At 50.2% G+C, this 23,682-nt stretch overlaps 1 protein-coding gene and 2 long non-coding RNA genes across 3 annotated transcripts; 1 reads left to right on the forward strand and 2 right to left on the reverse strand.

Annotated features, from left to right (window-relative positions):
- Positions 1 to 263: 263 nt before the first annotated feature.
- On the reverse strand, positions 264 to 2,413 carry HOXA13 (homeobox A13). Its single transcript, XM_084507666.1, has 2 exons — positions 1,636 to 2,413; positions 264 to 1,058 (listed from the first exon to the last, which is right to left on the reverse strand). Exons 1-2 carry the CDS (start codon positions 2,306 to 2,308, stop codon positions 814 to 816), a joined length of 918 nt encoding a protein of 305 aa, XP_084363792.1. The 5' UTR covers positions 2,309 to 2,413; the 3' UTR covers positions 264 to 813.
- A 9,564-nt stretch (positions 2,414 to 11,977) lies between these two features.
- LOC311431025 lies at positions 11,978 to 12,890 on the reverse strand. The gene is made up of 2 exons (XR_014689196.1): positions 12,648 to 12,890; positions 11,978 to 12,536 (listed from the first exon to the last, which is right to left on the reverse strand). It is a non-coding gene; the product is annotated as an uncharacterized lncRNA (long non-coding RNA).
- A 506-nt stretch (positions 12,891 to 13,396) lies between these two features.
- Positions 13,397 to 16,425, forward strand: LOC311431024. The gene is made up of 3 exons (XR_014689195.1): positions 13,397 to 13,457; positions 14,434 to 14,498; positions 16,106 to 16,425. It is a non-coding gene; the product is annotated as an uncharacterized lncRNA (long non-coding RNA).
- The last annotated feature ends 7,257 nt before the right edge of the window (positions 16,426 to 23,682 follow it).

The following is a 23,682-nucleotide window of genomic DNA, read 5'->3' on the forward strand; positions in this document are numbered from 1 at the left end:
ATAGTTTGAGGTTTAAAATAGGCAGAGTCCTTTAAAAAGTATCTATTGTACGGTCTGCAGGAGAAAAAAAAAAAAAAAAAAAAAAGATGACAAGAAATCATCTTTTGAAAATAAAAATTAAAACCAACAGATATCTCCAAGCAAATATTTTCCCTTCTATCCCCAATAGTTTGCGATGTTTCTAATTTGCTATCAGGATAGATCCTCCACAGAGCTTCCTTCATTACTGATGTCTCTGAAATCCTTATTCAGTACCTTCGAGGTTTATTATTACTTTTTTTTTTTTTTTTTTTTTTTTTTTACATTAAATGCATTGCTTAAAAACATACAGTAATTGTACATTTTTTTTTTTTTTCACTATGGTTTACCTGAGCAGTCATTCAACATACAGTTTGGATTGCAATGGAAGAAAACAAGCTTATGTGTACACATCGACCTCCTCACGTCAACCAGCTCTCACATCGTGGCCACGAAGAGTGTTCTGAAATAGTAAGGTCATAGAAGTACTTACAAGTTTCTCAGAAAACTGTGTGTCTTAATTGAAAGTGTATCTCTCGGGGCTGGGCATGTGGGCTTTACAGTTTGTCAGTTACACTGTCTGCTTGGGATTTCAGGAGAACTGTCAGTTTTAACCATTTGCTACAGCAATATTTTAAAAAATGCTATAATTCCAAGGATACAGATCTCTTGTTCTGAAAGAAGAGGTTCATTGTCTTTTCTTTTTTTAATTATTATTAATAATTACTTTAATCTGAACAACAAAAAAAAAAAGTTCTGAAACTTTCGAGCTGCTGCTTCTCCATTTTTAATCCATTAACTGGTCGTCTTCAATTTGTTGATGACTTTTTTCTCTTTGACCCTTCTGTTCTGGAACCAGATTGTGACCTGTCTCTCTGACAGATTCGTGGTCGCCGATATCCTCCGCCGTTTGTCTTTGGTTATGAATTTATTTGTAGCGTATTCCCTTTCGAGTTCTTTTAACTGAACCTTTGTGTAAGGCACTCGCTTCTTCCTCCCCCGCCTGTACGAGTTCGCATCGGAGGGATGCGAAACGACGTCTGGAACAGAAAAACCGTGCACGAAAGCGTTAGGAGAGCGTTACGGGGACCTCCCGGGACATCTTGGAGCGGCGCAGGGGGGAGAGCCCCGCTCCTCGCCCCGCTCCTCGCCCGCCCGGAGCTCCGCTCACGCAGCACCGCCCCGCACCCGGGGCTCCCCTCGCCTCTCCGCTGCGGGTGTTTTTCCTTCCAGCCGGGCAAAGCGAAGCCGCGGAGCCCCTCGGAGCCCCCCGGAGGGGACACCCACGACTCCAGCGGGAGTTCCGCGGAGCTGCCACCGCTCCCCCCCCTCCCACCCCGCTGCGGAGCTTGTGGCACCTGGTGGCCGGGCGCGGAGCCCTGCTCCCTCCCAGCGCCCTTCTCAGCTGTTTCCTCTCCCGGAGCCTCGGGCGGGATGCGCCGGGCGCCGGGGAGGGGGCGGCACCGGTGCCATCCCCGCGGCGCCGGGGCGGGCTGGGGCCGGGGAGCGCGGGCGGGGCGGGGACGGCGCGGCCCGGGGGGAGCCCGGGGGGAGCGGGGCGAGGGGCGAGCGAGGAGGGGGGGGGGGAGCCGGGGAGCCATGCAGGTGTATTATTACCCGGGAGGGTGGACTTCCAGAGGTGAGGCGGCTGGCTCTGCTCCTTGGGGCAGTACACTTGCCCGTTCCACCCGTTGGTGATGGCCCAGGGCTGGTAGCTGTCCATGGGGAGGAGGGGGTCGTGCCGCGGCTCGCCGGGGCCGCCGATGGTGGGCACCACGGGCATATCCAGGTAGCCGGGCACCGGCTGGTAGGGCCCGGCGGCGTAGCCCTGGTAGAAAGCGAACTCCTTGGCCCGCGACGTGAACTCCTCGCCGGAGACCGACGTGTCCATGTACTTGTCGGCGAAGGTGGAGGCGGGCTGGGCGCAGGACTTGATGGCGTTGTGGTGGGTCATGCGGCACGGGTAGTAGCCGCTGCCGAAGTAGCCGTAGGGCAGCGCGGCGCCGGAGGAGCTCTGCACGGCGGCCGAGCAGGGGCTGCACTGCTTGACAGCGGGCTCGGCCATGCCGGCGGCGGGGGCCTCGCTCGACGTGTAGGCGGCGGCGCTGGGGGCGGCCAGGGGCGCGGGGTGAGCCATCAGGTTGCGGCAGGGGTTGGCCGCCGCCGCCGCCGCGAAGTTGCTGCCGGCGTGAAACCCGTCCATGTTCTTATTGATCTCATCCAGGCTGTTGTCGTAGAGGAACATGACGGGCTCGATCCAGCGGGGGTGGAGGAGCACGGAGGCTGTCATAGCCCGCTCCGCATTGAGACTAGTGGCTCTTTTTTAAAAGCCCCAAAGACTGAAAAAAGAGATACTAAATCTCCGGGACTTGACCAAGGCTGACGCGCCAGTGTCGCGCCAGGCGGGCCCTCATTGGGCCGCCCGCCCCCACGTGATATGCAAAGCAGCTGATAAACATCGGAAGGAATAAAGCGGAGATAATTAAATAATGCCACAACCGCGCGGGGACGGCTCCCGGCCCGGGGGCGCGGGCACGGGCGCGGGCACGGCGCGGCCCGGCCGCCGCCGCGCGGGGCACGGGCGCCGCGGGGGTGGGTGGGGGGGGGCGGGGGGGCCTGCCCTTCTTCCTCCCTCCTTCCTCCCTCCTTCCTCCCTGCCTCCTTCCCTCCCTCCTCCCCTCGCCACCGAGGCGTGAGCGTTTCGGCCCTGTTGTTGCCGCGGCGCGCTCCCCGAGGTGCGCGGCTCCCCCCGGCACCCCGGCCTCTTCCCCCCCTCCCCGAGCCACATCCTTGCCCCCTCCCCACCCCGGGAGCAGCGGGAGCCCCAGCGGCCCCCTCCGGCCTCTGGGAGGGCCGCCCCCAGTCCCCCCGTCCCTCTGTCCCCACGTCGCCCCTCGCCTCTCCCCGCCCAGGTACCGTGGGGACCCCGCGGGGACCCCCCCACCCCTCCGGCCCCCCACTGAGGCTCCCGAAGCGGGGTGTCCCGGGGGCCTTCCTGGGTGTTTTCCGCCTTCCTTCCTGCCCGTCGAAAGCCCAAGAGCCGGCTCGCTTCTCTCGCCACAAAGCCTCGGCAGCCAGATAAGAGGAGCGGAGCAGGAAATCCAGATTCACTCTGTTTACTGATTCGTTTCAGGCCGGACTCGGGCAGCGGGAGGGTTAACTGGATCTCCGCCGTAACTCTGCTCTAGTATTTGTTACTGTAATCATAATAATAAAAGCCGGGGCCTACAGTTCGGCTTGCATCTTCTTTGGCCGTAAAATAGCACGTCGGCTTGTATAGCGTGCGGACGGACCCACGGCGCCTTTTTGTGCTGGGAAAAAATGGTTTATGGGCTGCTTACTTTTTTTTTAAGGTCATTCTTCTATGCGAGCGAAGACAAGGAAAAAAAAAAAAAAAAGAAAGAAAAAAGGAAATCGCCTTCTCTTTTTCACGGCAAACGCTGATATTTTTCATGAGGCGAAATGACCCCCACTTTTAATATCCACCGCACCTCCCACCGGCTCGGATGCGTTTCCCCCCAGCTTTCAGCTATTTGCGCCCAACCTTGAACCCGCAGTGCTCTGCCACGGAGCTCTCAATAAACTTGACCCAAAGAAGCGTTCGTCTCATCGTTAACAGCTCTCAGCCCTAAAGTGTGCGGGCAAAACATCCCCAAATGCTGCCATACTGAAAACTAATTTTTGCAGTTGCATGTTGCTTTGTTTTGTGCCTGACAGCTCGGCGTATTTATTAGACTATTGTGCTTCCCATTGACGTTGTAGCATTGTTTTGCCCGCATTGCTACGAGCGCAGAGTAGTCCCGGGACGTACATTGTTACCGAGCAGCCTTTTCCTTGCCTATCGCAGCCGGCAGATCTGCCAGCCCTGAGAAAGAGGCGACCATCTATTTTTCCAGGCGATTTTTACGTGAGATGGGCTGGGATACCTGGAGTCGCTGTCATTCCCCCCGCTAATCTGGCAATGTTTTAGCCCCATTTTTTCCTTCATTGTAGCCAATAAACGGTTCCCATTTTGCCTTAGCGTACTCCTTTCCGCATTCTTCCTCATGGCCAAAAGCAAATATTTATTCCCCGCATATTTTTCCCTTTCTTCCAGGCTCCAGTTTTGAAACCTGTGGATTCCCCCGGCCAAACGTTGTGCTTGACTGGCACGAATCGGGCCGGTTTGTTTTTCCCTGCTTTCTGGAGCTGCTTCTCAAAATCGCCCTGCAGCGGGGCGGGGGGGAGAAGGGGGAAGGGGAGGCTGCTCTATGGGGCAGCGCTGTTTTACATACGGGTTAGACGCGGCTAGAGGCCAAGGTCAAGTTGAAAGTTGCAGTCTAGCCAATGTGAGAACTGTCATTCACAGCCCGGAGATCTGTCTGATTTGTTAAATCGGGTGGCCGTGAGAGCTGCAATCTCTCCAGCTCGCCTCCCCCCCCCCAGCCCGCCCCCCTAGCCGAACTAATTCTCCTCTCTCGCAGCAGCGGAGCTCCGGTTCTCGCTTATCTGCCCCGACTTTTCCAGCCTCTTTCCATAGGGAGGGAGAAGCCATGTGAAACTGCCGCTCGGAGACCCGGTGCAAACTGTACAAGTGGTGGAGTGGAGGGGGGGGGGGGGGGGGAAGAGCGGAGAGGGGGGGGCATCCGGTCTGCTGAGTTTTGGTGGTTGTTTTTTTGTTGTGTTTACCCACTTGGATTTGCTCCAGCTCTGTGTGCAAAAGGGAGAAGGGAGATCAGATTAAAGAGATCTCTTTTCTCTCTTACACGTATCTCTCCCTCTATTTCTCGTTAGGGAAGAGGGCCATGCTTCTCGGTGCTGATAAGGGCGGTGATGCAGCTCTACCCTTCCCTTGTTTGCTGTGACGTGGGTGGGAGTCCTGTAATGGTACCGTTTTCTCAAAATAGTCAAAATGGCATCTGCAGGGTGCGTGTGCAGCCCCAAAAAAGAAGTTATTATCGGATAAGAGAGTTGATGCGTTTGTTTTCCTTCCCGAATTTTGTCAGGACTGACTTTTAATAAATTATTGACACCGATAGAGGAGAAAAGCCTCGTCAAATTGATTTTTTTTTTCCTAAAATAAAAAAAAAAAATTCATTCCCCATCTATGAGGCTATAATTCCTTCCCGCCTTAATGGGTATCTGCCATTAAATATCAGAAAGGAACCGGGAGGGCTGAAGGCATCGGGCAGAACAGATGTTCTTCGAAAATCATGGACCCTGTAATGAACACCAGGGATAAAAATATGCTTGAGCCTATCCCCCCCGCCTTGAACATACATCATTCTCTACCAATTCTTGAAGAGCTTTTATTTTTCGCAAAGCAAGCTTGGAGATGTGCTAGCTAAATCTACCAAAACTAAGGAAGAGTTTACTTGAACCCACCGATTGGATTTGGCCATTGTCTACAAAGACTTAATTTTGGGAAATTAACTTGGTAATCGAAGGCTTCCATTTATGCAACAGAAAGCCCAGTAGGATTTTCTTCTTTTTTGCCCCCTTTCATGTGAAGTAAGGTTAAGATACAGCAAATACAGAACGAAGATAGAGCGCCAGCATTTTCCAGGAGTTTTCACGCAACCCCCCGAACCACTCTGTATTTACATAGCCTGTAAAGCTTCTCGGAGAGAAATACGTCTGTTAAGTCGTTTCCCCTAAAATGAGTATTAATTCCTCAGGGAGCAAGAGGATGAACAACCGTGATCCGCAGGAGGATTTTAAAAGGTGCAGAATCCTTTCAGAGCCAGACGGTTTTAAACTGGTTTTCAGATTCACCACAGTGCCCATGTGAGATATTGCGATGTGCTTTAGTGGCATATTCGTCCCTTGGCTGCACTGCGAGTGGTGACCCACCTCGCAGGTGTAAGCAAGGGCAGAATTTGTCCCTTACAAGGCACTTTGTGCTCCTGGAGCCACGAAGCCAAAGATAGCCTTGCCACAGGGAGAACCGCAGGATTTTGGCCTTAAACGGGAAAATATAAACGATTTGTAAATCTCCCTACGTAACAGGAATATGGCCATTCATTTTTCTGAAGAGGCCTTACAACTTCTCTTTGCTTACGCTACCAAAAAGTACGTTCGGCTTAATGTCAGGTTTTGCAAAAATCGAGTTTGTCGGCACAGATTATCTAGACAGCTTTCTTAAAAAGCAGCCCTTTGTGTGATAACACACACGTTCCTGCTACAGGAGTGCCCCACTGAGAGGAGCTTTAATTTCTTGTAGGATAATCAAAATCGTACGAATACAGAAGAAAATGCGTAGTCAGAGGAAATCCACTCTTACTTTTCCCTCCATTGTTTAGAGCTAATTAATGAGCATTAAGAAAAAAATTGTGACTGACTGCTGAAAATATGTGTTTGTCGCAGAGTTAAATCCCTCTAAACCCGCTAAAAGATCTTCGCTGATAATAGAGAGGATAGAGGATCTTAGTTACTAATATTATTCTCCGTCCTTCAGAGTCCAGAAGTTTTTGGAAGATGCAGGAGTAAAATGATAGCAGGAGCGAGATCCTTAATCGAATTTGATTTTCATGAGCAAATGAAATTTACCTGCCAGAAGGTTAATTTGGACGCGAACTGTCACCGCTGGTTTCGTCCATAATTTCTAAAGCATCAAGGTTTGAGATAAACATTCCTGAGTCCGTTTTAAAGACACTTTGTATTTCAGGATATTCATGTGTTTCTAATGGAACTGAGCAGCTTTACGAGCAGGGTTCGCAGGACATCTTAACTCTCTCCCTCCCACTGCGTGCTGGGGGGGTCCGAGATAATTGCAAAATAAGAAGAATTCGTAAAAGGAAATGCAGAAAGGGAAAACGCCGGGAAGATTTGCGAAAAACTTAATCCCACATTTCTGCTAGGTATAAAAAGCGTCACAAAAACCCTCAGCCGCACAGTAGGTACGGACCTACCTACTTCAGTCTACCCAAACTTTCCAGTTGCCACCTCCTATAAGTAAGGTGTGCTCGAAAATAATGGAATTGTGTCCCGAAGTGTGGGACACAGAGTAATTTTTGTGGAGGGAGTTCTCAGATCACTCCTCTCTGTATTATTTTTCTTGTTTCATTTCTAGAAAACACGCAGGAGGTATTTCAAGTGCTTAAAGTGAAAATGGGAATGATCCTGATTTCTGTCTCACCGACAAGGTCTCTTTTCTAGGTTTGTTTTGTTTATTTTACTTTATTTTTTGTAATATTTTCACTAGCGTATTTCAAGGGGGGATGAGATTATTTTCTGTTTGTATTTGGCGGCTGAAAGTACAAGAAATCTGTCGTTACATGTTGGTAATCAGCAAAAAATCTTTCTCTTAAACTGTCGTGTAAATGCACCGATGAACAGAAGCCCTTGCAGGCTCTCTGTCAGCCGCAGACTGCTTGAATGCAGTGATAAATCCCACCTACAATTTCAATTAATTTTGCCTTGCCATGCAAACAGACGGATTCCTTCGCAATCAGCTATCCCGGTTCGCACAAATGAACCCGAGAACATTTTTATTTTAGTCTTAGCAAATTCTGATAAGCGAGGAGGCCAGGCTGTCTGAGTAGATACCCACTTCAGCAGTTTTTATCAGGTCAGATACATCTTCCAGTTAAAAACTTTCTAGTACGGCCGGGTAGTAGCAATGGATAATACAACGATAGTCGAGTTAATCTTTCTTGATACTGTTGGGCTATCCTCCGGTTTTCAGGATTTAGCGTTTGGAGGGTAAAATCATTTTTCGCCTGATAGATATATCAGTGGGTCATATTTTTTGAAAAAGAAAATAAACCCAGGCTACAGTGAGCTGCAATGGCATATCCTCTCTCTATTTCTGCTGGGAGCTTGTAATAATTGCTACCACATGATCACATGGTGTATTGTTGCAGCCTGATTACAATTAAACTTATCCCTCCACCTTTTTCATTACAAAAAAAAAAAAAAAAAAAAAAAAAAAAAAAAAAAAGTTCTTCCTGAGCTTCAGGCCCACTTTGCGCCGTTTTTATTTCCCTCTGAAAGGCTGTCGGAGGGAAGCTGAAGTCGCCCTTTCCCTAACAATGCGGGAGAAAGCATTTCCACAAAGCCTTTCTCACCATAGCATTCCTGTACTAGCGTGACATGTACACAGCGTCCCTTTAGGAGGGCTCAGTGGCAGCAGTGGACGCTGCTGTCTCCTGGAGAAGTTGCAGGGTCTTTATATTTATTTATTTTTTTGGATGCAGACGCCAAAGCCGTATCTTCACCTAGGGGAAACAGCGAGGCTTGTAGTGCTAAAGGCAACTGGGCGCAGTATCTAGAGAAAGAAAGAAAAGGGAGAAAAAAAGTCATACAGGAAATATTGGACATGTTTGCCTTTACTGGAAGACAGCTGTTTGAGTACATTCTCCAAGAGTTTTTTTTTTTTGGTTGCCTTTTCAGAAGTGGTTTTAGCGATTAAAATGTTGACTTGATGGAGGCAGTTTATCTCTAATGTCTGGGTCTGTCTAACAGCTCTTTTTCCTCACTTTTCCAGTCCTTTGCTCAGATGAGACTGTACATACGTGGGGCTATAATCACGGCTATCTTAAGAAATACCCTTCAAGGGCCGGGGGCTCACACACCCTGGCAGGAGCAGAGATTTACCTTCTCAGGACACCCTCAGTGGAAGTTACCCCAGCACGGGTGGGGATCTTCTCTGCGGAGGGAAAAACAACCCTTCAGATGCAACACCCTGCATCTGGCAAAACTCTGCAATTGTCCCAGGGCTTGAAAGAAGGGGCAGAAGTGGCTGCCCTTCCCCTCGGGGGCCCCATCTCCATCTCCATCCCTATCCCTTCCCCGGGCAGCTCTGCCTAGGCCAGCCCGGTGCGGATGGGAGGCAGCAGGGGCACGGCTGCCCGACACACCTGGAGCTCCCCGCCCCACCGAAATCCCTGCCAAGCCAGCCCGGCCGGCCTTGAAGAGTGCTGGACTGCGGCCCCAAACCCGGGGCTGGGCCTTTTATACCGCTACACCTGTGCCGGGCTGCTGGCCCCGCCAGCCGGCCGCCCTCCTGCAGCCCTGTGGTGCCCACGGGAGGCGTCTTCCCACGGCGTGCACCCGCGCAGCCAGCAAGAGCCCACACCCCCAGTGGGTGCCGTGTACACCTCAGCCCTTTCGGGGTGTGTGTGAGCTTGTGTGCACGGCCACACCCATGCCTTTTGCTTGGCACATTGTGCTTGTATCGAGTTAGGGGATTGGGGCACCCCTCCGTCCCGGGATGGGGTTCCCATCACCCTCCCTCACCCCCAAGCACATCCCTCTTCGTGCTTGGCGACAGCCTTCTCCCCTCGTGGGTGGGATCCCATAGGGACAGCCCTCGGGGAGCGCTCCACGAGCAGCAAGGCGCCATCTGCACGGCTCTGCGAGCGGGTTCGGGGCAGAAAAAGCCAGCTGGCTTCGGCTGAGTCCTCGGCAGCACTGAACTGCCCTTGCTTTATGCCGTGGGTGCTGCCTGTGTCAGCCACCTCCCAGCAGAAAGTTACCCGATACCGTGATATGATCCCGTGTTCTCCAATTAGCTTTACATTTCACCACGCACACGCATTTCTGTTAAAATTTTATTCGGTAAAAAGCTAGTAAAACCGGGGTCTAGAAAATGCTTTCTAGCGCCTAGAGTACATTTCTCAGGTATATATATTACGTGCTGTCTTTAATAACAACAGACGTTTGCTACTCTTCATGTTAGATGGAACTAATGTTTTTCCGTCCATACCGTGAACACATTCTCTAAATAGGAATTATACAGTGTTTTCCTTTAAACATAACACCAGCCAAATGCACACTAGCTGATAACTTGCATCTCAGGGTGAGTATATTACTCCCTTCATTTTTGCTGAATCATGAATTTTTCCAAAGCTTATTGTATTTTATGTCTTCTCTAGATAAGCAGTTACATATGTGGCCCTGTGGAAGGCTGAATCCGATTCTTAAATACACGACAGCTGACTGTACTTCCAAGAGGTTATTTACTCTGGAATCGACTTAAACCTCTGCGTTTGAGCCTCGTGGTTCCTCGGGGAAGGCGGGAGCAGAGTCGGTCCTTACTGACCCCGCACGCCACCAGCTCCAGCTGCCCACACCTGGGCAGGGCGGCGTGGGGCACTAACCAGGACTCCTCATTTGGGGCAGGGACTTCATGGTGGGCGCACCGGCTCTCCTTTTCATCGCCGTCCTTGCCCAGATGCCACAGCCTGGCACTGCCACCTTGTGCCCCCAAATCCACGCGCGGGTGTGCACGGAGCTGGAGACAATGGGCCAGGCTCTCCCATTGTCTCCGGGGCAAGAGGGACGGGGCCGAGCCCAGCACAAGCAGCCGGGGAGATACCCGGGGAGAAGGAGGGATGGCGGTGCCAAGCGGTCGGAGCGGAGCCGAGGGCACACGCCAAGGTTCCCACGCTCTGAAGACAATTCGCGACGTCCCAGGAGCCAAAGTATATTTAGTCCAATAATGGCACAGAGAAAAGGGAGTGGTTTCGTAGCAACCTCTGCGACATGCGAAATAACGAGCGGCTAAACAATAAAGGTTAGTCGCTAGTCAGGCATGCCCCTTGGTCTTGTAGCACAGATACCTAAAGGAAGAAATTCCGCAGTCCCCTTGCACGCAACCCGAGGCCGCTTTCCTGCAGATTTTACTGCCGTTGTGCCAGCGACCGAGTATCCTTGCTCAGAGCCACTTCCTTCCCATTGTGAGGAAGATCCTCGCTGCCTGCCAGTAATTACCAATTGTCATCCACTTTCACAAAGCCATATTTCTTCGCAATTTCTCTTGCCGAGTGTGTGGGGACTGTCTGTCATCTCCTGGCGCAGCCCGCTGCCAACCCGCCCCCCTAAAAAGAATTAAAAAAAAAAAAAAAAAAAAAAAAAAAGAAGAAAGAAAGAAAGAAAAAAAAAACAAACAGCTGGATGTAACATGGGTTCCCCGTGTCCTCTGCTCGACAAATCCTTGGTCCGGGGACTCGACCTGGAGAAGTCTGTCACGGCCCCGGTCTGAAACCCCACGAGAAGATGTGCGGGGAAGGCTCCTGCCCCTGCAAGGCTGGGAGAGCCCCGCAGGAGCCGGGGGCACGTACCGCAGCCCCGGCCTGGGAGCCCACCTGTGGCGGGGGGGCGCTTCGCTCCCGTAACCCTTCCCAAAGCGTTACCCACAAGGAATAACTCCTCTGTGAGGTGATGAAGGCACGAACAGACACGTCATCACCACTTCGGATGATGTAAATATTTGGCAAATAAAGGAGAGGCAGCGAGTCGAACCCATTAACTTTAGCTGGGGACTGCGGGGGGAGAGTTTCTGCGTCTGTGAGTACCCCGGGGGTCACTAAAAGGGAGGTCACAAGTTTGCGGTGAAGTTCCCCCGGAGCTCGGACACTGCCGATCTAACCTAGTAATCGTCATTTCATCATTAGCTTTCAATAACGTTAATTATGCATCTATTATCAGTATGCATCTTTTATCATTACGCATCAATAAGGTATCTTCAGTAGGATGGCAAGACCACGGAAAAATAAAATTAAAGAAAAGAAAAGAAACAAAACCCAACCAAAAATAATTTGCCACTTCAGCTGGGAAGAAGGCGCTGTGCATACAGCTACTCTTGTGAGAGCATTACGATGAAGTTGCGTTTATCAGGAGGGGAGGATGATGGATTGTACTTTTTTTTTTTTTTTTTTTTTTTTTTAACAATAACCACAGGACCGAAACCTTAAAAACTGTGAGCAAGAATATCCCAGCTAACATAAAAGTTGCCTATATATAAAAAGAGAATCCCATATAACTCCACAGCGGAAATCGGTTAGCAAGTATCTTCTGCCCGTTTGCAAACATCAAATGTTCCTGCCATATGTCCATTCTTATTTGTATAGCGGCGGAGAAACCTGAAACGTATATATGCGATATTAAAACAAAACATGAAAGATTTTCTCAGAAATCTGTGAGAGGGGAATGTAGGTCTGAGGCGGGGGATAAAGGAAGTGAAAAAAACAAGTGATGCGATTGCCAAAAACTTTAATATTGAACAACACAGCTGAAGCTTTTATCACGGTACGAAATTTACAGCCTAATAATTCAAACCCGCGTGCTCGTAGCAAGATGTCTCTTCCCCTCTCTGGGTACCCAAAGGGATGGTTTTGCTTTCTGAGACGAGGAGCATCCCTGCGAGCCAGGGAAGTCTTCGGGGACTGCAGGTGACTGACGACTGGCGGAAATAAGAGGAGGAGGAAGAGGAAGAGGAGGAGGAAGAAGAAAAAGAGGAAGGTGGTATTTAGGATCTTAAGTAGGTTCTGATACATGGGGTGGAAAGAAAAATGTGTCCTTTACAGAACTCACGAAGGAACCAGGCTACGGGGAAAAACCCGCGTGGAAAAAAAAGGAACCCAAAGACAAATGTGTGGGCTGGAAGAGCAGAAGTGTGAGTCCTCCCAAGGTGGAGGAGATGTCCTCGCCTCCACCCCTCGGCATCCTCATCATTCGGGCAGGTGATGGGGCTTCCGTATTTCAGTCACTACGTGATTAGGTATCAAGTAAGAAGATGGTGGCGATCCGAGCTCCTTGGGAAAAAAAAAAAAAAAAAAAAAAAAAAGAAAGAAAAAAGAAAAAGAAAAAAAAAATAGGATAGGTGGGCCGGGGAGGGAAGACCACCACATTTAGAAAATACCCACCCAGCTCTGCGGGAAATGCGAGCAATTTTGGTGTCAGTGGGACTCACTGCAGCTTGGAAACGCCTTTCGCGGCCGAGTATAGGCCACCTGTTAGACGGAGACAGCCTGGGATGCCCCCCACGGCGGGCAGCTCAGGTGCCAGCAAAAGTTTCACAGCTCCGGGCCGACCTCTGCCTTTCCCCTTCCCGGCTTTCTCCGTCCTCTGCCCCCGTCCCGCGGGGTCCGCGAAGGCAAATTTCTGCCCACGGCTGTGATTTAGCGACCCCCCCTCCGCCTGTCCTGTCCTGCATGCTCCGGGTAGAAATGCAAGGCAGGAGGCGGCAGGAAAGCTCTCAGGAATCCTCGGAGCTGGGGTGCGCTCCCGTCCCGTCCCCATCCCCTTATCGATCCCCATCGGCCGTCTGCAAGGGGAAGCCGAGAGCCGGCGGCTGCAGGGGGAGAGAGGGAGGGGGGAAAGGAGGGAGGGAAGGGGGAGATCCCTGCCTGCCTCGGCAGCACCGCCCGTGGCACAGCGAGCGCGGCAGCGGGCAGAGCAGCACGGCGGGCTGCGGGCAGAGGGGTCGCGGCCGCGGGGGGCCGCGGGGGGCCGCGGGGGGCCGCGGGCCGCGCCCGACCCGTGGGGGGGTTGGACGGGGACGAGGGGGGGCCCGTCCCGTCGGGGCAGGGCCCGGGAGGGGCCGGGCTGGCATCGGCGGCCTCCAATGGGGGCGAGCGGGGGCCGCCCGCGGGGCTCCGCGCAGCTCTGCGGCGGCTCGGCGGGGAGAAGGCGGCCGGAGGAGAGGACAGGAGCCGGGCGTCCGAGGAGCCGGGGTAAGAGCCTGCCTGCGGGGCGGAGGAGGCCGAGCTGCAGTGGCGAGGGTTTCCCACTAGATGTCTGCACAGCTAATGGTTGGCGAAGGCTCTCCGCGCCCGGGTGTATCCCCCCCGAGTGCGACCCTCCAGCCGCTTTGAAGTCTGGCATCCCCTTTAGAAATTAAATCCCCTTTCCCCCCGTCCATCCCATTTTCTTTTTCTTTGTTTTCCCTTTTCTTTAAAGAGCGTTCTGGAGCTTAGGCTAGGATAAAATACGGATTTCTCCACCGAGAACACTTTCTGGTGTTCGACTCATGCTATTGGAATCCCTTTATGACCTTTGATGTGTTTAAATAACACGGTAAAGCTGTGCACACACCTCGGATTAAACTTTAATCATCCGAAGTCAAGGACGTCCAGGTGGTAAATGACTTTACTTTGACATTTCTACTTTAGAACAATATATGATCCCCATCGCAGGTCAGAGAGACGTTCCCAGTCTTCTCACCCTTGGAAGCGCAAATACGCTCTTACCAAGAGAGATTAGAAACTCGTTGCTCCTGTTACTTTATTAAAAAAAAAAAAAAAAAAAAAGAGAGAGAGAGAGAGAAAGAAGGAAAAAAAAAAAAAAACAAACCCAAGAATCATGGCTCCAGGGTTTCTACTTCTGTCATTCACCTTTAGACGTCTGACAGGATAGGGAAAACCTTCCTTGCTGTTAAGCACCTCTCTGCCTGCCTTAGTGTATAATCCATACAGGAATCTAGAGAAGCTTTGCATGGAATTGTGTGTATATAAATAGGTATATATGTATATACACATTCAAAAAATTAAAAATTAAAATGACCAAGGTTTCCCATCGCTATCGGCTAATGACTCTGGATGTTTGACTGTTTCCTCGTTAGGAAGCCCTTCCTCCGAAAAGTTATGTCGTAGTTGATTGCTTTAAAAAAAAAAAAATCCTCTACAGAATTTCTGTCTGGTCCCATTGCAGTGCGGACGCCCTGTGCGAGCCCAAGGTGAGCGAGGTTCCTCATGAGCAAAAAACCTAGCAAATATGTGAGTACTTTTAAGAGAAATCTGGAACTCTTTATTTGCTACACTGCTAGCACCTGGTTTTAAATCAGACAACTTTTGGTTAACACGTACAAGTGAGGGGGATTTGTGGGCCTTTTTATTGCCAATCAATCTGTGACAACTAATTTTTGCGTTGATTTTTACCAATGGATCCCTGCTTCACCTCGACTTCTGCTTTGCTTGGAAGCTGTGGAGCGCAGGGAGCTAAAGCCAAGCCTTTCGCACGGAGTTTTAGGTCCTGGACTCAGTTATAGGAAAGGCCTAAGCGTGGGAAATCCCATCCTTCTTTTTCTAATTCCTTTTCATCTCCGGTTGGACCCACTGAGGCTTTACACCCGCTCCGAAGGAAATTAAATTGTGATTAAATATTAGGTAAATTATAAAGGGATCTGGCAGGAGGGATGTGGGCTCGGGCAGCTCGTTTTGGGGAGCCGGCTAGAAATAAAAGGTTCCAGGTAGGCAGCGCAGTCTCAAGAGGGAAGGGCTGAGATTTCGGTTCCACTGTGGGGTGGGGGTAAGTTCAATTCCTCGGGCACAAAGTACTCGCAAGCCGGCGAGCTTTATGGCGTGAAAAGCAGGAGAAGGAGTGGACGGGCAGCGACGCAGGCACGGCAGGAAGAAACCGAGAAGGGCATCCATATCTTCCTCAGGGGGTCTGTCCCAGCCCCACCGGTGACGGGGAGTGTCGCGGTCCCCACGGCTGCCCGTGGGAGGGATGGCAGAGATGGGGCGTCTGTGGGTGGGGGGGGAGAGGGGCAACGCTGCTGGCGAGGAGAGCTGAGGTTGTGCACCGACCTTACAAAATTCCCGAGACTTTACAGCGGTCATTTCAAGGCGTTTGGAGGAATTGAAGAAGAAATAGGCATCTCCGCAAAATTTCTTTTTTGATAGCACTATCGATTGCCAGTGAAAATCTCTGCTCTCCTCTCCCTCCCAGCCGTTTGCTCCCCATAACCGTGTTACCTATCTGGGCTGGAACAGGCGGCGTTATTGCCTCATGTTTTGTTGTGTTTAGCGGAGATAAATCTGAGCTAAGGAGTCACGGTCGCCATAACCGCAGCTCAATAAAGACAAAAGCCTGTTCACTTCTTTCAGAATGGTCTCGAGATAGCTGTCTCTAAAATCCCCAAGTCCAATTATTTAACTGTCCGCTCTGTCCTCCGCTTCTAATTATGAACTCAAGATGTTTAATGTTGGAAAAATGCATCAGTTGTTTTATACCCGGACAGAGCCTTTACTTGTGAAACTCACTTCTAAAAAAAAAAAAATCTGGAAATAATTAACTCGTACAGTTGAGAACATTATGTTGCTTATACTGTAAACGTGTCCTTACACCTTTACAAGACGTTACAGAGGACTTACTCAACTAATTGAAACTGTTATATAGCAGCGTTATGTATTCAACATACTCGTTACATTTCATCTTTATGGACTTAAGGTTTTATTCCTTTCACAGTCTTTGTGATTTTTTTTTTCAGCAGCCGGTCGCTTAATCTGCAAGAAGGAATGATACACGAAAGGCTGTGAAAAGTGAAGAAATTTTGTGGTGGTTTTTTTTTTTTTTTTTTTTTTTTTTTTCTCTGTGGCAGGGTGAGATGGATCACACCATCACGGATGGAGTATTGAGAAAGCAGCTAGCTTGGAAAATATCAACTGTAATCGAGCCAAAACTCCTCTTCCCCATCGCAACACCCTGGGGAGAAATGAATGTATGTGTACCGGCTAGTTTCTGCGCTAACTGGCCCGGGTGATGGGACCTCTCACTTTCAAAAAAGAAAGGAAATAGTAATAGCAATAATAATCGTAATAGTAATAGCCATAGCAATATCCCTAGCCATAGCCATCTCCATAATAATAATAATAATAATAATAATAATAATAATAATAATAATAATAATAATGAGAGTAAGGAGCTTCTTTAACTGCATCCTTAAGCAGGGGAAGAGGGGCAGGGTGAAGCCGGGTGGGCTGCGGGATGCACCCCTCCCGCTGAGCACTGGCGAGGGATGGTTTTGGGCAGCTCCAAGAGGGGACACGAATGGCCGTGCCGCCCGACCACAGGGGAAATATCCCTCGCGTGTGTCCTGGGAGTGGGCACGGCGGCTCGGAGCATCTGTGTGTGTGTGTGTATGAGTGTTTCTGTGCGCCTGTGGGCACCCACAAGGAGCAGCGTGGGGTCCCATGCACCCACCCTGCCGCTCTGCGAGGCGACTTGCTCCCGCAGACAGTTTGCCCTTCATGCTAGTGGCCAGCGAGGCCACAATGAGCTGTTTTCACTGCTCTCACCAGTGTTGCGCCTTCAGGAGCTGCTGGAGACTTTTGTTCACCCGCAATAACTAGCACTCACATAGGCGCATACAAACGCCCGATTCACGGGGCAGCCGGAATAAGGACCAGGATGTGGGCTGCACTCTGGGCTCGGGTTTGTGCTGAAGACACAGTCCTCCGATTATTATTTTATGTTATTTTCAGCGCAGAGGGCACTGCATGGGGCTACTTCAGATGAATGAATACGTCTCCCGCAGAGATCGCCCTGAAAACTTGCACCCGACTGGTATTTAGAGGCAGAGCCTGGCATACCGGGAAGAAGGGCAAAGTGAAGAAGGGAAAGCTCCTAAGTAGCAGGAAGGGTCACTCACAGGAGGGAGAGATGTGCATTTGCTCACACTCACGTGTACCAGCCTGCACACCAAAGCTGTGTTTCTAGATGAAGTGGGAGCATACGTATTATTAGACGTTTTATTAAAAAATGTTCCCAGGGCTCAGGAGGAGCGCAGCCGGTGCGGCAGAGCTGCACTTTCAGCTCTCCCAGCCAGGCTTCCCTCCCAGAAGCCGGGCTGCATCCCTGCCCTTGCACTCGGCTGTCAGAGCCAGGACCCGCCCCGGCGAGCCGGAGATAAGCCCTCATCCTTCGGCTGGCCCCGGCCCTGCATCCCGCGTACTTCCCAGAGCCCAGGGGCGAAGGGATGGACAAGGAAAACCCCGGCTCCGCAGTCCCCGGCTCCGCACCCCTCGGCTCCGCACAGGTGCGGGGATGGCGGCCGCCGAAGCATGTGCGCCGCACGCATCGGGCACTGTCTCCTCTTGCCGAAGTGGCCGTGTGATTAACGCCGGCCGACGGCTCCCCCCGGCCCCGCTCCCCCTCCCCTTTTCTCCTCCCCGCCCGCCCCCTCCTCCCTCCCAAGGTCCTTCGCTGGTTTCAATAAAAGGCAGGATCTGAGCTTTCACCCGTTCGAATCAAAGAGGTGTTACGATTGGCTGAAACGAGGGGCAGATGGGGCATTTTCAAAGATATTTCCAAACAATATGCAGCCGAGGCTCCCAAAGTTTCTCGGGAAGCGAGCATTGTCTGGTAAAACAATGACAGTAAATAAATCAGTCATCGGGGTCCCCGTCGGGATCCTGGGGGAGAGTGGGTGGGTTTAGCCCGTGTTGCTGACTCCCCTTCCCCGGCTCTCTACTCATTAGAAAGTTAATAGGAGGCGCCGGAGATTTACCCCGGGGTAACGGAGCGGGGACAGGGCTGCCAAGGCCGAGGCACCGGGGGAGCTTTGCTAACAGCCGTCTGGAAACCGAGCCCGGCGGCTCCCGCCGTGGTGGGGACGCCCGTGCGCACCGGGGCGCGCCCGCTCCCCTCCGCGCAGCGCCGTGCCGGGTTGTACCGGGCTGTGCCGGGCTGTGCCGGGCTGTACCGGGCTGTACCGGGCTGTGCCGGGCTGTGCCGGGCTGTGCCGGGCTGTGCCGGGCTGTACCGTGCCGGGGGCGATGCAGGACTGTGCCCCCCCAGCTGGCACCGGTGTCGGGTCTGCTTTCGCCGGGCTCTTCGGCCGTGGCCAACCCACGGGTGTTTTTCGGAAGGTAAAGCGGGTGCGAAGCAAGATTTATAGGCCTCCACGAAGACGGGAAAAATAAGTCTTTCAGGTATAGAGTACACGCCAGAAATAAAGTTTCGCCATTTATTTGCTCAGTTTTCAGTTGATAAACTCCGTACTGCTCCGAAGGGAAAAACTTCCCTGGCTCTCTGTGTGCACAAGGCAAGATTTACGCTTGCACAGAGGAGTCATATTCGGAAAGAGATGGCAGAGCAGTAAAGTCCTTTTAGACACGATCTTTTCAGCCCCGGACCTCCCCGTCCCCCCAGAACGCTGTGATTTTTCTGCTGTCTTGGTTAAATGGGAGCAAAAAGTTTTTACGGCCTCCACCGCGGCTTGAGTTGAAAAGTTTTGCATGGAAAACGGTGAGATTAGTGCCCCAGAGCTAGATTTTCTGCTGGAGAGCTTGGAGTTCTGCACAGCCCCGACGTTTTACTAGTCAGCATGCGTTTTACTGCACAGCTCGTGTGCTCTATCGAATGCAATTCCTGGAGGGGTATTTTTGCACTGGGTTTCGCTTTTACGTGGCCACTCGTTTTAAATCGTGAGAGATTCAAAATCAAGGTACAGCCATTTAGTGAAAAGAAACCCGCCCCAGCGCTCTACTGTTAATGAACAGAAATTATTCCACTTTCATCTCGCCCCTCAGAAATATTTTTACTCAGAAAGGGCTGGCTGCTAATTGGGGTGCGCAGTTGCCTTTAATCTCTAACACAGCGCTTGGAACCTACCCAGAATGAATTAAAATAAGTCTGATAAACAAGAAGTAAACATGGCTTCCCAGTAAAACTCGTTTTATGATCACAGCTTGTGTGCCACCTCAAAATATTAGGTTTAGGCATTTAGGGCATAAAGAATAAAACCCCTTTCCAAAGTCGCTAATGCTCACATTTGGTACTGTTTTAATTTTTTTCTACTAGAAGTACAAGGAAGGAATACCTTTTGTTCTAGTAAACTACGGATAGAGTAGAAATTTGCATGTTTATACATACTTTCTGGGCTGGAATCGTCCCCCGAACCTATGTATAAACACGTTTTATTTTTTCGAAAGCAGGCTGCGGGAGATTAAAAGATCATCGTCAGCAGAGAAGTAATTTTTTCTCTCTCCTCTTCTGCATTTCTGCTAGCAAGTAGAAAGAACAGAGTGTGCGAGTGCGTGTGTGTGTGTGCGGAAAGGAGGAAGGGAGGGAGCTCTGCCACACAGTTTTGCAGACGTTCAGATTTATGCATGGCGCGATGGGTCTGTTTGTAGGAATTACAGCACGGAAAAGCTTTGGTCGGGCAAGCTGTAGATCATAGTTGCATGATAGCTGAGCGAGTTCCAAGAATAAAGCCCCAGCCGTGGAAATGGCTCTCGTAAAGCCCACATCAGATGGCTTGCCATGCAGAAGTACCCCCTGCCATCAACACCTAGCAGCCCCGAAATCGCCGGTGAAAAGTGACTCGAGTTCGGGTGGTGGCAAGCGCCATTTGCTTGGCTGTTTGCTTGGTTGTTCTATTTAAAGTCATTTGCACCCAGCTCATCCCCGGAGCATCTGCATGCCCACTGGAGCCAGATCTGGTTTCCTGGGCGCAGCCCCGTCCTTGCTCGGCAGCAGCGCCTGGCAAATGTCGCCTGAAGAAGGAAGGAGCCCGAGCCTGCAGCGCTCCCGTTAGGCACCGGCGTCTGTCCCCCCCGGCGTGCTCCCAGCCAGAATCACAAAACGATTAAATCAGCCTGAAAGCCACTCGAAAGAGCAACGGCGAGGTGAAATGTGCCGTGTTTGTCGAAGGATTTCAGAAAACAGGTGAAGAATTAAGATAGGACTTAATGCCATGCTTATCGCATGCAAATGAAATATTTAATCTGCCATTTCATCTCTCCTGTGTGCTCAAACACCTCCAAAAGTTCTTTGAACAAATATTTAGTTTCCAAGCTATAAATTCGCCTTATGCAAAGAGAAAGCTTTCAGGATCTCCAGTTTAAACTCGTTCTTACCACTTGTTGTGGTGCTGAGAATTATCAAACCGGTCAGCTTACCTTTCCCACGAGTGGTAATTAAAAGAGAGCTAGCGGGTGTGTGTGGGGTGGAATAAAACAGGATAATCACATTCAAGAAATGGTGAGCTCACAAACTGTGATTGGTATCCTTCCAAGCCATATAGCTCTTCAGTTGACTCCTGATTTCTATTTTTTTTTTCCAATAGCCCTACAGCAGCTATGTGTAGCCCTACTACATACCAAGATCTTTTAATAATGTCATTGTCAAAAAGGAAGATGGAAAAATGAAGCTGTTAAGAAGAGGAACTGCTAAGGCATTCTCCAGTCTGTCAGAGGAGTTATCCAAACTAAGAACTTCTTTCCCTATTCAGTCTGAGATCCAAGAAAAGCACGCGGGGATTGTTTGGTCTTTTAGGATGCGGGTTGGGATGAGATGGGGTGGGAAAGGGAGGGAGAAAGGGGGATCCTTCTGAAAGGCTTCCACGGAGGTAAGTTCCCTCCACTTCCAGGGGGAGAAAGCTGGCTGTGGTGACAGTGAGTTAGTGGCTTTTGACAGGCAGGTGAGGGGCCCCTTTCCAAGCCAGTCTTCGGTGGTGGAGGGGGGCTGGAGGGGGAGCGGGAACCTTTTCCAGCGACCCTACACTACTTAGGCAGCATTTATGGATGGATAAAGCTGAACATTGGACAGGACTCCCTGAAGGAAAAGAACCTTTCAGTGGAGCCATCAACCTGTCATCACTGCAATAAAGGTGTAACACACAGGAGTGCTGGTAAGAGCCCAGGGTTTATTTCCTGGCCCTGTCACATGACAAGGGGCCAGGGTTACCAAAGGTTACCCCCTCACATGGAAAGGATCAGCGGCCATCGGGCCCAGCAGCTGCTTCTCCTGCCTCCCATCTCATTTTTTATTTTAACTCATGCGTGTGTCTTGTTAGAAATGGAAAACCACCAGCCCCGTTCAGCTGCAACCATACAGGTGATGAATAGCACGTTTGCCCGCAGCCTTGGAAAACCAGCCAGGCCAGAGACGAAGGCTGAGCACCCTTCTGTACCCACCTCGCGTCTCTGGAGGTGTTCCTTCTCCCAGCTGGTGGAGACATGCCAGGGGCTCATATCCCAACACTACCAATGCTTTTCCAAAAAAAGCTATTTGGTGTCTTCCAAGCCAGTCCCTCCACAACAGTATTCTTACCCACTTGTGTGAAATGTGCTGTGTTTTTGCTGGGTGTTGCAGTGTCAGTTGTCTCATGAGCATGGCACTGTGAAACTGGTGTCAGGACTTCTGTGAGAAAGGTAGAAAAAGACTTTGACTGTGCCATTCCTTGTCCTGTAATCCCTTGTTACATGAGAGATGCAAGCTCTATTACAGCCTCCCAGGCAGTGCATTTGGGCACAATAGAAACAACGACAAGGAAGGCCTGGAACTGAGAAAATGGAAAGGAAGTAACTAGAGACTATAGAATTAATAAGAAAATCTGTTTTCCACCAAAAAAAAAAAAAAATTTGGTTATGATGGCTTTGCTGTGGTTTCCTCCAGACAGACACTTGTCAGACAACACTGTCCTACCCAGGATGTGGGTGTAGGTAAGGGACTTTCTATGAAAACTTGCAATAAAATCTACAACAGAACATAAGAGAGAGCAAAGCATCAGTTATAGATCTTGACAGTTTACATTACTTTTATAGAGGGTTTGGGCTATATTTTAGATTTACCTAGTGCTTACAGAGCCAAGCAGTGGTGTTGCAGACAGAAGATATTTGCCACCTCTGAAGAGCCAGAATTCTGGCTAGGTCCTTTGGTTCAGCTTCCCACCCCTCCATAAAAATCCCTGGAGCAAGGGTGGCCAGGAGCTTCTGGGCTGCCCCTGCTCCTCTGTGGTCCTGATTCTCCACGTGGGTCAGAGAGACCCAGGCCGCCTGATTACAGAAGGCCTCCAGGCATTGTGCCAGCGGTGAAGAATATTAGGGCTAACAAGTCCCTAATCATACCTCTTAATTGCTATTATTATTACCATTGCTCCTTAGCACCATTAAGCTCCATTTGTGGAGTGTGTAGAAATCAGAAAACAAAAAGATGTCCTCTGGCCCAGAGAGTTTTCCATCTATTTTTAGGAAAAGAGGTAGTGCCTCACTGGGGGGAGGTAGGATACACAAAACAGGGGCAGATTACCTGACCAACATCTGCCCTAGGAGCCAGGAATCAGGTGGCTTGGGAAAGAACTGAAGATGAACAGCCATTTTTTCTTGAAAAAGTCTTAAACAAATGTGTTAAATCTGCAATGTTTTGGGAGTTTCATTTCAGTTTCTCAAGAGGGAGAAAGGAAAGTTCCTGTGGGATCAAATGGGGAAAAAGAGAAAGTGGTACAACCCAGAAGTGTGAGAGAAAGCATGAAGCTTGCCATTAAAAAAATAAGATTTTTTTTTTTTTCCACTCAAAACCTACTCTAATGAAAACTGTGTCATTTCCATTTCAGATGTTGCACAGCAGCTGTATAATGCCTGGGATGCCCCTAAGCAGACGAATTGGATTACAAACTGGATTTGTCCGTTTTCCAAAGACAGGATTGCGGAGGAGTACTGTAAAGTGATCCTAATGAATAGGGTAAGTGGGTGGGTTGGTCTTAGCTTATTAGCTTTAAATATCAATACGAACAACAAGGATATTGTTCCTCTTTAAAACACTATTGATTATAATATTAACAGTTTTCTTCACCATAGAAAAATTGCTAACTGGTCACTAGTACAGTCATCACCACGAAGTAACTAACATTACCCCTGTTTTACAGGCCGGGAAGTGGAGTCAGAAAGATTAGGGCTTGCCCAAGGCCACGGAGCCAGCAGTCAGGCAGGAAGAGAGCTCCAGATTTCCTGGCTCCTACTCTCCTCCTAAATTCGTCATCCACACTCCAGTGACTTCTAAACACTTTTTTTTTTTTTTCCTGAGATAAAAAAATGCCTATCCAACTGGTTAAACTATGTCATGAGGTTCTGCCCCAAATCTGTGTCATGGAATCAGGCACTGCTAGGATGTGATTTAGCATGTTTTGGAGGGGCTGTTTTGGGACATGATACATGTATGAGTGCCATGTGAATACAGCCACTGCTGTCTGAACTGACCAGGACAGTCTAGATGGGAGAGCAGCACTGTGAGCTAGAAACAGTGGAAGAACAAGCCTCTGAGAGCATGTATAATATCGAAGAGGCTTTACTATGGGGGATTCAGGTCTTGACTACAGAAAAATAACAACAAAAAAAAAAAATTAAAAAATCCCTGTCACTTCAACTAAGGTTTTGCCCATGGTTGTCATTTGCA

Source organism: Aythya ferina, assembly GCF_964211825.1.
Source record: "Aythya ferina genome assembly, chromosome: 2".
Taxonomy (NCBI): Eukaryota; Metazoa; Chordata; class Aves; order Anseriformes; family Anatidae; genus Aythya; species Aythya ferina.

Excerpts from the sequence above, each read along its gene's own strand:
- HOXA13 (XM_084507666.1), bottom strand. The coding sequence starts at position 2,308 with ATGACAGCCTCCGTGCTCCTCCACCCCCGCTGGATCGAGCCCGTCATG. Across the intron at positions 1,059-1,635 it reads CTGGAAGTCCACCCTCCCGG|ACGTCGTTTCGCATCCCTCC; the intron begins GTAATAATACAC and ends TTTCTGTTCCAG.